The 17116-nt window shown below is 37.6% G+C and overlaps 1 protein-coding gene across 3 annotated transcripts in view; it reads right to left on the minus strand.

Moving 5' to 3' along the window:
- Nucleotides 1-705: 705 nt before the first annotated feature.
- The window catches only part of LOC127056610 (ubiquitin carboxyl-terminal hydrolase 12-like), a 54551-nt gene continuing 38140 nt past the window's right edge, over nucleotides 706-17116 (minus strand). For 2 of the 3 annotated variants that reach the window (XM_050964684.1, XM_050964683.1), the window contains 5 exons: nucleotides 15871-15947; nucleotides 14850-14933; nucleotides 12377-12574; nucleotides 9468-9546; nucleotides 706-3107 (listed from right to left, as the gene is read on the minus strand). In XM_050964684.1, the coding sequence (XP_050820641.1) occupies nucleotides 3006-3107; nucleotides 9468-9546; nucleotides 12377-12574; nucleotides 14850-14933; nucleotides 15871-15947 (540 nt within the window). In that variant the 3' untranslated portion in view covers nucleotides 706-3005. Of the gene's footprint in view, nucleotides 3108-6103; nucleotides 6169-9467; nucleotides 9547-12376; nucleotides 12575-14849; nucleotides 14934-15870; nucleotides 15948-17116 lie in introns of all 3 variants that reach the window. The other variant, XM_050964685.1, reaches the window with a different exon arrangement.

A 17116-nucleotide genomic window follows, 5' to 3' on the forward strand; every position in this document is an offset into this window, starting at 1 on the left:
GACCAAATTCATCTTGGATGCAAACAGGTAAAATTCCTATTGAAATCAATGGACATTACCCCCACTTGTGCTAAAGTAAAATTTGATTCCATTACTTATTGCCAATATGACCTACTATGACAAAGAAGGGAATTTATTCTGATTTTAAATGTTTTTTTTAAAAGAGAACCTCTCTTACTTATATAATTTACTTATATAGCCCATATACTTTGATCTGTAAACTGTTACTTATGTGAATAGTCCTTACTCACCAAGTTTTCCCTTTGAGTGAAGTGGGTTAACTCATGTAGATAGCAAACTCTTCAGGGTAGGGATTTAATCTTTGGCCATAAAGTTCAAAGCACATGTATGGCACCAGATACATTTTTAATCTTTTCGCTTGGGTTACCACCAGATTAGTAAAACGAAGTATTGAGTAGCAATGTCCTGCAGAGTTCACCTTAGACAAAGGATTCCTTTCATAGCCCTTCCATTCCCACAGCCAACCCTTCCACAGTCCATGTGAATGAAGTCTAACAATTAAAGGACTGGGGGAAGCTGGAGATTCATGGATACTAGTTACCAATAAATATTCTCAGAAAATTAATATGGAGAGAACAAAAAACAAAAGGGGCCTTGTTCACTCCCGTCAAAACTAACCAATTACTTTTATTTTTCATCTTCGAGTGATATTCACACCATTCAAGAAAAAACATTTGGGCCATGTGCATGTGAACATACATGACCTTTATTGGAGACAGGTGGGGTCATTAATTATACAGAAGTAACATCACACCATTCTCTTCCAATTTAATCCCATTTAGTTTCCTTATAAATCTGTAGCAAAAGTGCACTTTTAACAGTTCTTTTAATCTATAGTATATATTCTTTCAATATTCTCTCTCTCAAATCAGGTATTTTATTTGTAAAAATGTATCACCAGATATACAAAATACATGTATAGTGTTCTACATCACTTTTTTGTGTTTACTGTTTAGATTTGTTTTTTAAACTCAGTGCGCTCTCTTTTTGCAAGAGTTACTGATGACGGATTTCTGTCAGTATCACTATCCAGGGGCTCTGGGTTTTCCTGCAAACAAGTGGAGAGGATTGCTAATGAAGAGCAATGTTCACACAAGTAGGAACAACAAGATGACAAGGTTTTACAGTTACTGATTAAATCTCTGAAAATGAGAGTATTTTGCATAATAAAAATCAGGAACTGACTGTCCACACTTTTTCTTCTGGAGGAGAGGTGGGAGAGGATGGAACTTGTACCCAATTGTAATATGATAATATTTACTCATTTCCATTTTAAAGAAAGGAATTAATTGCTAACAGGAGGTTTCCAGTTGTGAAAGGGAACAACAGATAATGAGTACAGCCACCATAAAGGATTGCATGTATATGATGGGTTGTCTTCATGAGGACAATATTTTGGTAAAATATTCTATTTATCCTGTACAAATCACAGAATTGCATAAATTAAATGTCCTCATAGATACCAATCACCAGTGCGTACTACGAAATACTGTACTAAGACCAACAAGGTAGAAGACCGCTTTGGTGTTATTTAACAAGATGAAGAAAGGAAAATATCAATTTCCACTCATGGTTTAGAGCCAGCTATGACAAGCTTTGGCACTGTAACAGGATTTTTCAAAAAGAAAATTACATAAAGGGTTTTAGAGATTCCTTATAAAATCCCTTTAATCTTTTCTTTCTAATTATCCTTGAGATTATACTATATACATTTGTAATGGATAGTTACTTAAATTCAGTCTTCACAAGACTAACATATTTTCCCCCTGTTAAGCAAGGCCTATAGTGGCATATCAAATCAGAGAGCATTTTCAGGGGCAATGATTCACATGTCAAAACTAACGTAACCAACAAGATGAAGAGGAACTCTTTGCAAGGTAGTGTGTGTTAACCTTCGTTTTTTTGTTTTTCGTTTTTCTTCCTTAATGGAAATTTCTTATTTCAAAGACTAGGAACAACTGGATCAGTTATGTAAATAATACTTCCCTTGGTTAACTCTTCACAATTAGTGCTGCTTCTGGGTATTATCATAGGCAGATATGGTCCTGCATCTGTTTACTATATCCTGAATGAAATACTGAACAGATCCTGTTTCAGAAGAGGGCACTTTTGGCTTATGCAATAGCTCCAAGAAATACTGTAACTTTAAACTTTCTATAACAATTGGTTGCAAGACATGCACTTTTAAAAGCTCAGCTTCTTCTTTGCTCCCCTTGAATTTGCAGCACTGTGGCTTTGAGAGTCAAACTTTTGCTTAAAAAATTAAAAAGTACAACAGATTAGGTTAAATGTGGAAAAAAAATTACATCTTCTGGAGGGGGGAATAGGATAGTAAAAGTTAACAATATACAAAAAAGAGTGCTATTAGTGTTATCTAAAACCAAGATGATACATACTGAGGAATTTATAATGCTGCAGAAATAGCTTTTTGTCTACCTTTTTAAAAATTACAGACATGACGTTTCAATATGTTTTAGTACTGTACTGTTTCGCATGTCTGAGTCACCAAAAATATCCAGCAACTGGCTGCTGCTTTCATATCTCAAAATACATGTTCAGCTGACACTGAATATTGAAATCATTCTGCTAAAATACAGAAAAACGACGATGATAGACTCCAAGGTATAGCCTCAGGCTGACACTGAATGGTAAAGAATTCCACAATGCTACTTTTAAAACCTTTCTTCGGTTCTTGAACAAATAAGCAGCCAGGTTTCAAGTAGAGGTAACCCAGATTTTGGAAGCTAGCAATGTAAAAAAAAAAAAAAAAATAAAAGCCCAGAAAGAAAATCAGAGCAAAAGCTCTGTTATGGAAGTCAGCACTCATCCTCCAAGAAATGGCAGAGGTAAACCTTTCTTCTCCCTGCTGGATCTCTCATGGTCCTACAGCAATGATGAGGAATTGTTTCTGCTGTTACTGATGTCCTTGGGACATAACCTTGATCCCTTTTTTCTTTTATTTGTACACATTTATCATTTCAGTTTTAGTCTCTGGACTGGTAGAAGAGGATATATCCGGATTCTGAGTTTTTGGAAATGTCTGATGTTAACCCATAGAATTCTTCAATGGCCTGGGCATCAATTTTCTGCAATTCAACAAGACATTAAGATTAGACCCACTCAAAATAACCAACACTAAGCGCACACACACCCTCCCCCAATGAAATACTATTTCCAATTTACTGGATGAAGAAGTTGATTGAAAGCTACCCAATATTAATACACCAAACATTTCTTCAGTAGATTAAACTGATTAATTTGGAGAAGATTAAATCAGGATAAATTTATAAGACTATCAAATCAAAAAAACAGTTCACTGTGAAGCTACAGTGCACACACGAGGGCTCTATGAAGGCCGGCTCTAAAAATTCTAGCTGACATTTCACCCTCAGCTCTTTCTAACAACTGGAGTCGCCACCTTCCCTTAATCAAAGTCATGCAGTCTGTATGCAGATGAAAAATAGTCTGCTGTTAACATGGGAAAATATCTCCACTGGATAATAAGGAGTGCGCACAAAATTTTTAGTAAATTCAACAGGCGGTCTAATTGAACTGCTATCTCGCAAGAGGTGATTGGGGCTCAAAAATGAACAGAACTCCTGTACTATCGGTTACTAAACAGGATCACCTATCAATAATGTAACACACAGTCACTATTTTCACATTAACTCTGTAAGAGTATACAACAAATAGGGCTTGCTCTACCTGGAATCTAGTACAAGGCTGACCAGTGTGATGTTGAGAACCTCATGAGTATTTAGATAGGGAAATAGCTTCTTTTCAATACAGACAGGAATAAATTTCTTGTCTACACAATTTAAAATTGAGAGAAAATTATTGTAGGAAAACAGAGACAGAAAAATGAGTTTTGCATTTTGGTCTCAAAGTGGTAAGGCCTATGGTCGTTATCTCTTGCGGGTGAGAGTTCCACGGTCGCGGTCCATCTTCTGAGAATGAGTTGTTTCTCATTATTGGTCAACAATTACATTGCTCCAGTGGAATGCAGCTGTCCTGAGAGGTCAGTGTCGGAAGAGAAGTCTCAGGCAGCAAGAGCTAATCCCCTGTAAGACTGAATTTAATTCTGCAGTCATGTGGAACCAGTACAGAGACTGAAACACTGGAATGAATGCTCATGACCTGTGTTGCTAAGCAGACAATGGGTTCCTTTAGTATTTTAAAATGCCTTTAGGTCACATGATCCACCAGGATAAGATGATGGCCTGAAGTGGGGAGCCAAGAGGAAATCAGTCTAGAGTGACTGAAGCTGTAATCTCCTTTACCATCCTCAAAATAGAAGATTTGGGAACCAGAGAGAAACTAAGCATATGAAAGAATCACCGAGTGACCTTTAATACTATCCCACACAGCAGCGAAGATGGCCTTGGGATACCACAAAATCAAGATTCTTGGTCCAAAGAAGAAACCCTGCTTTAGGTGGAGGAAACAGGGAGTGTTCTCTGCTTGAACACACAGAGGAAGGCCCCAAGCTACAACAAGTCTAAGGAACCTCATCAACACCAAAATGGCTGTTAGGCAGGAGGTATATAGTCCTTGGCATGAAGGAGTCTCTCAGAATTGATAGCATCTTGGTTCTGAGCTCACAGATCCATATGGAGTCAAATATTCAGGCCTAAAACAATGGCCTTTTCCTTTTTTTCCTTCTCTACACCTCAGTTCTGAGGGAGAGAGCAATGGGACTGAGGCATCACAGTACGTGGGCCAAAGGGCGTATTTCCCTCATCAGATCAGGGGTCTCTTGGGATTCAGACTTCCACATGGCATCAAGCAAGGAATAAAGGCTCAATGCCAACTCAAAACATCATACTGAGCTGCTTTAAGGGTGTTTCCAGAGCTGAGATTCCTGGTCCTTTGAGCCCTCAGGGTTAAGGTAGCACAAAAGGCACTTCTCAGTATTTGCACCTCTGTGGGACATAGGCAGCATTACGTATGCAGGTCTTTTAAGCACATTTTCACATTACAACTGGCATCATTTGAAGCTGGTTACCTTGCCAGCCATCCTATGAAAATAAGAGGTACCCAGTACAGAGAAACAATTAACACTAATTAACTGCAATGAAGCAACTACACTATTCTAGCTATAATTAAAAGCAGGAGAGTTCAGTAACAACCTAAAATACAGCAAACAGAAAAGCAGCTGGAGAAATCTAAAGGGACTCCAATTAGACATCCATCAGGAACTAGAGGATAGCACTGCTCATGTTCAGGCTGAATGATCAGTACCAGAAGGAAACCTGCCTGCAGCCCCAACCAATAAAGCTTTCTAGAAGTTTCCAGTTAAGAAAATGCAGAGTGCACAGGCTGAACCAAGTGTGTAAATTTGTACAGGTGATACTCAAAGAACCACCAATATGTTCCTTAGTATGTTTATGTGCATGAACAGATCCAGCAGCTTCAGCAATGTTCTGGTGGTCTGCTGTGAAAGTACTGGTCATAAAAATGAAAGCTGCCAGTGGGTGCACTCAATTTTGAAGAGAATGTACAGTACCTGCCTGTTTAGGCCAGTACTTTCCTGACCCACTGTATAAGCCTGCGGCAGCATACACTTGATAAGTTGCCAGAAAGATGCAACAAACACAAAATAGAATTACAAAGGATATGATTTGAAACGACACGCATTATGTTGTGTGAAAATCCAAAATTCCTCAAATGCATGCATTTCAAAATGCTCTGAAGTTCTGGGGAAAAATATATGGGACAAATAAGTGTATATTTTTCCAAAGTTCTTTTCCCAGGAAGCCTTGTATATGAATATTGAGAAGAGATAGATCAGTCATTCTAACAGAAAAAATACTCACAAAAGCATATTCACCAACAGACGTAATATAATTATCTGGCAGCTCTGCAAATATTCTCTGCTGTTTAATTTAATTTAAATACCAACCAACTTACCATGAAATCAAGTCTATTTCCACTATCTAGCATTTTGAATATAACCTGGAAATATTCTTATGGATTCACTTATTTTTAAATTCTTTGGTAGCATAGCTATATATCCTAACTCATTTCCACATTCACATTCACAGATTAACAAATTAGAGACAGAAAATAACTATTTGATTACCTTGTCTCCTCCCCCTTCCATAGCAGGATTGTTTTCCACCAATATACTCAAGAGTTTTGTCCAGCCTAGTTTTAAAGTAACAATCAGTTGATGTTTCCACCAATTCTCTTTGGGAGACTGTTCTACAGCTTAACTGACCTGATATTAAGGATTTTTTTTTTCTTTGCTATTGAACCTAAGTAATCTTTTGATCATTTTTTGGTTTACCCGAAACAATACTTTTCCCTCCACAGCATTTACAACCCTCAAATAATAGTTAGTTATTGCTCTCCTGAGTAACTATTTAGCTAAGCTACAAATTCGTTTTTATATCTTTCCCCATAATTTGGGGAAACCAATGTGGATAATAGACACTCTCCCCACTACTCTATATAGAGACTGCAGCAACCAAAAGTGATGCAGCACAATGTGATAGCTTGCCAAGCTAACAGTATAGGAAAGTGCATTTACCCATATTGCTCTCAAGTAATTTGTCTTTGTATATTATTCTATTTGAAGTCATTTGCCTTTGGTATTTGACATGTGACACGTTTTCACATATACTGTAATAATACACTTTTGCCTAAATAACTTTCATTTACGTGATATTTTACTTGAAACTTCAACTTTCACCCAAGCAAAAATGAAACAAAACTCCTTCACTTTTATTGCATTTAGCAAATCTTGAGGCTAAAAGAAGAGTAAATTGCATCCAATTTACATTTCAGATCCAAAAAATCATAGCATTTATAACAAAAAGGTTATAAAGCTTTTTGAAGTCTTACATTACGAAACCAATAGAGACAAAAAGATTTATCCTCTACTCTCTTAATACTTGGCAAAGCAGGCACAGAGGCTTTGGAATTATCTGTTAGCAAACTCAGGAAGACAACTTCCTTTACTTTCTATGTGTTTCATACTTAGCGGGTTAAATCTCTAAAGCTTGAAAAGTATACTTGCCCGCCTGTCCCTAGTGTGCAGGGACTTCCCCTGGCAAATGATAAGGCCTATGCCTACTGCATGTGCAGAATCTAAGCTTTACTTTTAGAAATTACTTTTTCATGCCTCATGATTGTGAATATATTTTCTGAATTTGACCTGATGAAGTACTGAATTTCCTGCAGTCCCTCTGTGATGCTAAGCAGCAGCAACATGACACGAAACCAAAATGGTCAGTTTCAGAGCTGGTAATTAAAATCTTGTGGGGAAGCAATAAAACTGACAATCATTTCAATTTCACTGTGTAGTTTCTTGGACAAGCTAGAGCAGCAGCAGCAAGGAGCAAAGCTATTTACAGGAACAGAGGACTCACAAAAGGAAATAGGATGGGCAAAGTTGCAGCCCCTGTTCCTGCTACAGCCTGCAGTGTAGGTCACCCCATCTCGCTAATCATTGCAGTAGCCAGGATGATTCCCAAAAACACATTATTCAGGGCAGAGGTGCTGTGTCTGGAGGTGGAGGGCATAGGTGGGGAATGGACAGGAAAGACATTGCTTTTCTGACAAAGGAGGGAGGGGAGCTTCAAGTTTATCAGACACCTACCAGTTAGAAGAAGATACAAAAGACAGTCATTGAGTGGGGTTTCCTGGTAGGAATATTTCTACACTCTTCCCAGTGGGGCTGGACTTCAAAGGGACTTTCATGCCTGGACTTCACTTATGCCAAACATTTCCACCCCTAATTTTTCAACTGTGGCTTTCAGAACATACGGGATAGGAACTTGTTTTAAATGAAAACACTCATCCTGCAGAAATTGATGACAATCCCCTGACCCACAACTGCCACTCCCCTCCCCTTAATATGGAAAAGTTTCCCATTTGCCAGGGGATTTCTCAACTGCTGAATCTCCAGCTTTACAAGCTACATTCTGGATTCCCAATCCTGAGGAGCACAGTGAAGATTCAAGAGAGAAACAACTCACACAGACAACACTATTTTCAGATCAGTGAGATTATGAGGTTAAACAACAAATTTTCACATTACTTTAAAGCATGACTCAGGTAAGAAAAGTGAATGAAAATCTGGCATCTTTGTAGGAGACAAATCTACTCTGTCTCTTCTAGATCAGTGATTCTCAAACTAGGGCCGCCGCTTGTTCAGGGAAAGCCTCTGGCAGGCCAGGCCGGTTTGTTTACCTGCCGCGTATGCAGGTTCGGCCGATAGCAGTTTGCTGCTCCAGACCAATGGAGGCTGAAGAAAGGGAGGCCAGCACATCCCTCAGCCCACGCCGCTTCTGCAGCCCCCATTGGCCTGGAGAGGTGAATCGCGGCCAGTGGGAGCTGCAATCGGCTGAACCTGCGGACGCGGCAGGTAAACAAACCAGCCTGGCTCGCCAGGGGCTTTCCCTGAACAAGCGGTGGCCCTAGTTTGATCTAGACCAAGCCAGCACACATACAAGAGATTAAACTGTATTCTGTTCTTACTCATGGTTCAGTATAATTGCCATCAGTGTTTTCAGACACAAATTTTGCTTTAGTCCATAAAATGAGCAAATATGACATGGAAGACATTGACATTGTACATTACAATATGGCTATTTTATGGCCTCTTTAAAAACCACACGTTTTTAAAGGGATTACCTTGGTGCTATTACTAATCAGTTTGGACTTATTTTAAAGAGTGATCTAAAAAAGGCCAAGAGATAAACCTTCATGTTTTATACAATATAGCTCAATGGGATATGCCAAAAAATGCTGCCACATGTTCATATGTGTGTATATATTTTAGATACATACTCAAAACATTTATAGGCAAGCTATTTTGTGGAGTAAAAAATAAGTTTATTTTAGCTAGAGTATATCTAAAATACTCTGCTAAAAATCAAAAATCCTATGGATATCTTCAGTATCTAAATAACCATGTGCTCACAAGTCTCTTATTTTCTAATTCTAACTCTTTCCACAGTTCTTGCTACCTGTCTGTGGCAAAAATCAAGAATCCTTCCTTTTACCTACTCTTAACCTACAAAAGATGATGAAAAGGTGTTGAATTTAGTGTTGAGCTACAGCCATCAGAAATATTTAGGATCAAGCCACTGACTCAAGAAAGCAAACTGGTCTCAAGAGAGAGCCTGAGATGTGGGAAAAAATACCCTGGTGTTTTACATTCTTAACAGGACAGTTGTGGTTGTACCAAATAGATGTGATCCTCAGTCTTCTGCCAAGTGATTAATGCAGCCCCTCAGTTGAGCATGGTTCTACAAATCAATTATATATACACAAATCTGCTCAGAACTTGATGAGGATGTCCCATACACAGATTTTGTTACAAATCTTTCATGGATGCATAATGAATTCCTAGATACTGAAATAGGATCCCTGCACATAGCTGGAAAATGGGACTGTCCATACTGTTTTCACAACATAAAAGCAATCTGTATACCTACCTCTACAATGTCGTCATCAAACAGCAGCCAAAAGCCATGGCTCTTCACTATGGTGATATAATGTCCACGGTTTGGACCGCTGCCAGAAAAAAGGTCAAAGATTTATTACACTGATGCCTATATATGAAAAACAAAAAATTTGTAAATAACTCAAACTATTATAAGTGGAGCTCATAGTGCCACCTATAGTTAAGGTTCACCAATACTTTCCAGTGTAAGACCTTATTTTCCATTGCCTATAACTTTGCCCAACTGTAACACTTTGCCAAACCTTAACACGCTGGGTATCTACCTCAGATTTACTTAAAAACAAAGAAAATAAAATTTCAGCAAAAATGGTTCAGCCATTTTTGAGAACGAGGTTAGGGGCAATAAATACGTTGTTCTGACCGCATTTAAAAAATCCATACAATGGTTTGGGTAAGAAGTTTTAGGGTCTCTGCTTTGGAGCAAGGACTTGATATTTAGTAATAAGAATGTGCCATTTGTGATTCTTGTGAAAAAATGCCCAAATCAGCCAAGTTACAAACCTTTGGGAGAAAAAAAAATCTTAGTTTGTGCTTGCTCAATAGGGACATGTCAGAGATTGACAGCTACATTCTCTGAAGATTCCATCTGTACTGAGCATGCTTCAGACCAGGGCTGCGGGCACCACTCAGCTAGAATATCTGTGCAATTGCTGCTCCCCGTTGTTGTGGCACTATCACCAGAGCAGAGTGCAGAGAGACCCTCTCAAGTGTGCTCTCAGTACTCTCCTGTTGGAAGTGTGGTAGAGGAAGCTGCCAGATCCGAATGCAGAGGGGACAAGAGCCAGACCAGATAGGTAAGGGTTGCAAAGAAAGTAGATTGGGACAAGGAATTTTTGGGGTGTAATAATGTACACTAGCACTAGGTAAGCCACCAACTGCTGACCTCAGACAGTGAGGGAGAAAGTTAAGGATAAAACAAGAAACTAACTCTCATTTTTTCTGGCTTTATTGCGTGTTTCATTTAGGATCTGAACAACACAAACATAAAACAATATGGCTTTTTTAAAAGGACTTCACTGTGTATGGGGAAAGTGATTCTGTAGCCCCATTCAGTGTTATAAATTTACTGGAATTAACAATTTCTGCCTTAGAATGAAGACTTTTTTTGTTTAGAATATGTAAATTAAAGTGAAGTTATCAAAGCAAAATATTTTCAACAGATGTTTTAAAAGATCTAAAATATTTAGAAAATAAATTTGTACCTGGTCTATCCTGATATGTTACATTCCACCATGATACAAGTTTACAACAGAGCTGTGGAACTCCTAAAAGGGCCAGTGTTTACAAAACAGCAGCTCTAGAGCACAACTGCTGACCCCTTCAATAAGACAAAGTCACACTAACCGCCATTTCTATATGTCATTACTGAAAGCTATATTTACACTAATTGGAATGTGCGTCACAGATAGCAAATGTAGGATCCAGCCCTGCAAACTCACAAGAGGAAGTTTGGATAGGATCCTCTCTTTTGCAATATCAGTATGTTGCATGAAAATGTGTTTCAGAACTATATCACAATATCAGAAACATTTACAGCATAGACAGCGTAAATAAATCCAACAGACACCGGCATGCGTTGGTTTTGTTGGCTCTCTAATTTCGACACTGATACTTTGGAAATATTCTATAGACCTTATGCTAGATTTCCAACTACTTTAAGATTTACCCCCCGCTCAAAAAAAAAAAAAAGAACAAATAATCCCCAACCATCCCATCCTAAAGCCTTGTCTAATCTGAAGCGTAATATCAGCATAGCTTCAGGGTTGTAAAAAACGATACCTCAACCGACATATCTATACTGATCTAACCGCCAGCATACACACAGCTATGTTGACCCGAATGGCCTTTTTTTAACGTAGCTAGCTTTGTTCGCAGAGGTGTCCCTACACCAACAGAAAAACCTGTTCTGTTGCTGTAGGCTGTGTCTACTCTACAGGGCTATCTCGGCATAGCTATGCTAGCACAGTCTCAACATAGTATAAACATGCCCCATTTTTGACTTCTGTGAATAACATTTGATCTTTTCTTACATAATACAGTGTTTGCAATGGCCTTTCTATTTGCATCAAGTTTTTTAAACAAAATATATGTTTTTCAATTATTTTAATTAAGTTTTAATTGTGCTGGATTAAAACTGTGCAGCTAATTTAAAAAGCAGTATGCAATTTAACCACTTGGTGGCATCAGCCTTTTAAAAAAAAATGTAATGATCTAGCACAGGGGTCGGCAACCCTTCAGAAGTGGTGTGCCGAGTCTTCATTTATTCACTCTAATTTAAGGTTTTGCGTGCCAGCAATACATTTTAATGTTTTTAGAAGGTCTCTTTCTATAAGTCTATAATATATAACTAAACTATTGTTGTATGTAAAGTAAATAAGTTTTTTTAAATGTTTAAGAAGCTTCATTTAAAATTAAATTAAAATGCAGAGCCCCCAAGACCAGTGGCCAGGACCCGGGCAGTGTGAGTGCCACTGAAAATCAGCTTGCGTGCCACCTTCGGCACTCATGCCATAGGTTGCCTACCCCTGATCTAGCAAGTGGCAACACACAAACTGATTCTATTTTGAGAACTTTGTTTTTCCAAGAATTGATTTCATTTAGCTTTCCTGGAAGCTTTAGCGTGTTTTAAAGCTATATAAAAAGAGCAAGGCTGAGACTATGCACACTGAATAGAAAAATAGGCTGAAAATATTTTCAAAAAAATGTTTAAATGTAAAAACATGTAAAAACCTTTTTATTCTTTGAGTTGATTAGCTTAGATGTTGCTGAGATTGTTCCATATTGTCAGCTGCTGCAGTGGTATTGAAATATACATGAATGACCAAGTGAGTTAATTTTCTTGGATACTCATGTAAAACTCAGAAAGCATTGGAGACATACCTGCCACAGTGAACTACTACAGCCACAAGGTCATACATTCTGTCAGGGTTTGTAGCATCTCCTGAAGTATTGAAGAGCCGAAGCTCCAAGGGAAAGACTACACGGTAGGAGAGTTTGGTGTATCGATGCAGCTGGTCCATGTATTTGAACCTTTTTAAGTGCAGAGCTAGAATCATGGGCAATTTCTTCACTCTCATTCTGGACCATAAAATATATTAAACATAGAACATCACATTAGAAAATACCTCTTACATTAGATAAATCTTTTAAAAGAAAATAATTAGAATTTGTGTTTAAATGATTAAAAAAAGTTTAATCTGAAATTCGGTTTTAATGAAGATGATCTGTGAAGAGCTGCTTTTTATACAAGCATTTTGGTACAACCGGGAAAGATTTATAGCACAACTGACATCCACATGCAAGACAGCTGCTTGCCTACACTGAACCAATCATCTTTCATCATATCAGGGAAAGTGAAAGATGGAATAAATCTTTGTCCTTCTGGACTGGCTTCTATTAACTAAGAAATGAGAAAAATAGATTTTCTACATCATCTGTGGCTGAAGGGGAAAACATTCTGGAAACATCAAACTGATTACAATTAACAGGGAAAAAGAAGTGATGTCTGGTAGTTCTTTAGGGGAGGAATGTGAAACTGACCTTTTGGGGGCTCCTCTCACTGTAGAAGTTGCTCCGAATTTATATTTTCCCTGACATTTCCCTACCTTGAATGTCAGTTATTTTGTTGTTTCAAAAAATAGTGATTGGATTAATATTGTATATTTACTAGGGCTGTCAAGCAATTAAAAAATCACAATCACATGATTAAAAAAGTTTAATTGCATTGCTAAACAATAATAGAATACCATTTATTTAAATATTTGTGGATATTTTCTACATTTTTAAATATATTGATTTCAATTACAACACAAAATACAAAGTGTACAGTGTTCGCTTTACATTTTTTTTTATTACAAATATTTGCACTGTAAAAAACAAAAGAAACAGTATTTTTCAATTCATCTAATACAAGTACTGTAGTGCAATCTTTTTATTGTGAAAGTTGAGCCTACAAATGTAGAATTATGTACAAAAAAATAACGGCATTCAAAAATAAAACAATGTAAAACTTTAGAGCCTACAAGTCCACTCAGTCCTACTTCAGCCAGTCGCTCAGACAAACAAGTTTGGTTACAATTTGCAGGAGATAATGCTGTCCGCTTCTTGTTTACAATGTCACTTGAAAGTGAGAACAGGCATTTGCATGGCACTGTTATAGCCAGCATCACAAGATATTTACATGCCAGATGTGCTAAAGATTCATATGCCCCTTCAAACTTCAGAGGACGTGTCCATGTTGATGATGAGTTCTGCTCAATAACAATCAAGAGCTGAGAGGACTGATGCATGTTCATTTTCATCATCTGAGTCAGATGCCACCAACAGAAGGTTGATTTTCTTCTTTGGTGGTTCGGGTTCTGTAGTTTCCGCATCTGAATGTTGCTCTTTTAAGACATCTGAAAACATGCGCCACAACTCATCCCTCTCAGATTTTGTATAGCACTTCAGATTCTTAAGCTTTGGGTCCAGTGCTGTAGCTATTTTTAGAAATCTCACATTGGTACCTTCTTGGTAAAATGAACATGTACTGGGTCATCATCTGAGACTGCTATAACATGAAATATATGGCAGAATGCGGATAAACAAAATAGGAGGCATACAATTCTTCCCCAAGGAGTTCAGTCACAAATTTAATTAATGTATTTTTTTTTAAATACGCATCATCAGCATGGAAGCATGTCCTCTGGAATGGTGGCCAAAGCATGAAGGGGCATACAGATGTTTAGCATATCTGGCACATAAATACCTTGCAACACCTGCTACAAAAGTGCCATGCAAACGCCTGTTCTCACCTTCAGCTAATGCTGTAAATCAGAAGCAGGCAGCAATATCTCCCACAAATGTAAACAAACCTTTTTTTTTTAAGCGATTGGCTGAACAAGTAGTAGGACTTGAGTGGATTTGTAAGCTCTGAAGTTTCACACTGTTTTGTTTTTGAGTGCAGTTATGTAACAAAAAAATCTACATTTGTAAGTTACACTTTCATGATAAAGAGATTGCGCTTCAGTATTTGTATGAGATGAACTGAAAAATACTATTTTGTTTATCATTTTTACAGTGCAAATATTTGTAATCAAAATAATATAAAGTGAGTGCTGTACACTTTGTATTCTGTGTGGTAATAGAAATTAATATACTTGAAAACGTAGAAAAACATCCAAAATTATTTAATACATTTCAATTGGTATTCTATTGTTAAAGGTACAATTGTGATTAATTTTTAAAATCACAATTATTTTTTTGAGTTAATCACGAGAGTTAACTGTGATTAATCAACAGCTCTATAATTTACACTAATATCTGTCCCCGCCAAGACAGAACATGAACATTTTCCAGCATATCCTAACCTTACCTCTTCTGTGCTTCCTGTTTACTGCGACACTGCTCACAGTAGTATTTATATTCACTGCATAAAGTCTCAGTATTACTGAACCCCCTGTGGAAGTTGAGAACAAAAAAATGAATTACAGACATGTGGGAACCTTAGTCATACCCTCTACTTATCATTTTACTATCCTTTCACTATCTGCTATCACAGAAAAGAAATATACCACAGATGAGGATTTTTCTCAAACAAGAATACCTCCCAACCACTGGTTTTAACTTGTCCCAGTCCCATGTTGTGGGATCTAAAATTCTAGCTGAGGAAATTTGGATATAGATCCCTTCAGAACATGAACTGGCCAGTATCTGATCATCAGTCAAACCGAAGGGTAGAGCACATAGCAATATAGGCTGTCATGGTTTTGGTTGCCCAATTATCTAGTTCACACCTATTGTGTGATATGTGAGGACATGTACAAAAATTAAAACTTATTAACACTCGCCATAATTTGCCCACAAAAACACAATCACACACACCCCTGCCAAAACTCACTCATCATTAGTGCTGTTATCAGCTATTAAAAAGCCAGGTCCAATGAATGCATCTTGCATAGTGCTGGGTTGATAAGCTTGGGCTTTGACAAGCTATCAGAGAGCTAATTCTAAAGCAGAGAGCTGTTCAACAAGAATGCCCTGTTGCCTGCCCTCAGAAGCTCAAGAACTCTTTAATGAAGAGCAGGAGCACTTCAGCAAAATGCAGCAGCAGGGTGACAAAGTAAAAATGTTTTGAAAAAAAAACAAAACATGAATACTTAAGTTTTGAAAAACTCTGAACACATGATGTGGTATTAACAGCCTTAGAAGACACAATTAAATGGATAATTCTTACAGTTTTGGTAGACTTTCTGTATAACAGGATCTTGTGCAGAATTCATTAGTTTACGGTAATCTTGAGTCCTAAACTGCTGCACAACTGAATACCTAAAGTAGCCGCTCCATTCAGAATATGTGCAGATGTGTTTCTTCCAACCAGATTCCTTTTCATTTACCTTAGGCAATGCGTAATGGATGTATTTTGTTCCACATCAACCGATAGGTCCAGGAAGTCCTCATCTTTGCTACTAACCTTAAAAAAAATAAATACGTCATTGCGGCTTGAAATCTGGCAGGTTTAGAATTGCTTCAAGTCCCTGAAATGGTACAGATGTTGTGATTCCAAGTAGGAAGCTTTAGAGTTTGACAAATGTATAAATGAAGTAAGAGGGCCTTTCCTGCACTACTCGAGAAATACTGAAACAATCTGATGTGTAGGTCTAGTCCAAAAAGAGACTGTAAAAAAGGAACCTTCTTGTACAATGTCTTCCCCATGTGCATGCAAGTCATATCTGCCTATTTTACTGACAAAACCAAGTTTTTACCACTGACAGTGCTCAGAAGACTAGAGAGGCTTTAAAAGGATTCTATTCTACTTTGTACAGCAATACAATTATCTGCTATATTTCAGACTCTTTAGTACTGGGAAGGATATAAGAGACAAAGAGCTGGATTTTCAGACTCTGGGGTGAGTGATAAGGCCTGGCCTTTAGGAAAACATCTTTAGACTTGTGAGCCAATCACATTTAGTCTTAAAATCCCTGAGAAAGAACCCCATTTGGTGCCATTTTTGGAAGGTTCCTTTTTAAACCATAAAAATAATTTAGATTTAAAGTGCTGACTAGTATTTGGAGCTATGTGAAAAAATGTTGCTATCCAATATCATAGTAATTTTTCTTTTCCTCACAACGGGGCTTTCATTTGTTTGAAATACTGTTAAATCAATGATTACATGGCTAAGTAAAAATTCCCAGCCCAAAAGTGGTTCTTTCAGTTTCAGTCTTTCTGATCTCTCCTTTGTTCTCAACACAGTGATTATGGATTAACAAGAAACGTTATCTTTTGACTTGAAAACACTTGGTTAAAACACAAATTCAGGAGTACCTTTCCCAGACTTGAAGAAGAGGTCTGTGTAGCTCACAAGCTTGTCTCTTTCACCAACTGAAGTTGGTCCAATAAAAGATATTACCTCACCTATCTTGTCTCCTTAACATTCTGACACAAACATGGCTACACTACCACTGCAAATTTAGCACTGTAAGTAAATGGTGAGTAACTCTTGTGGAAACACAACATACACTATGACTGTCACAAGAAATTACAACAGGACAAAAAGGTGGCTCCTATCAGCCAGGTGCAAACTGCTTTGGTGGAAATGAGGAGGGGGAAGGAAAGGACACTGTGCTTTTACTAAGAAACATA

This window comes from Gopherus flavomarginatus, chromosome 8, assembly GCF_025201925.1.
Source record: "Gopherus flavomarginatus isolate rGopFla2 chromosome 8, rGopFla2.mat.asm, whole genome shotgun sequence".
Taxonomy (NCBI): Eukaryota; Metazoa; Chordata; order Testudines; family Testudinidae; genus Gopherus; species Gopherus flavomarginatus.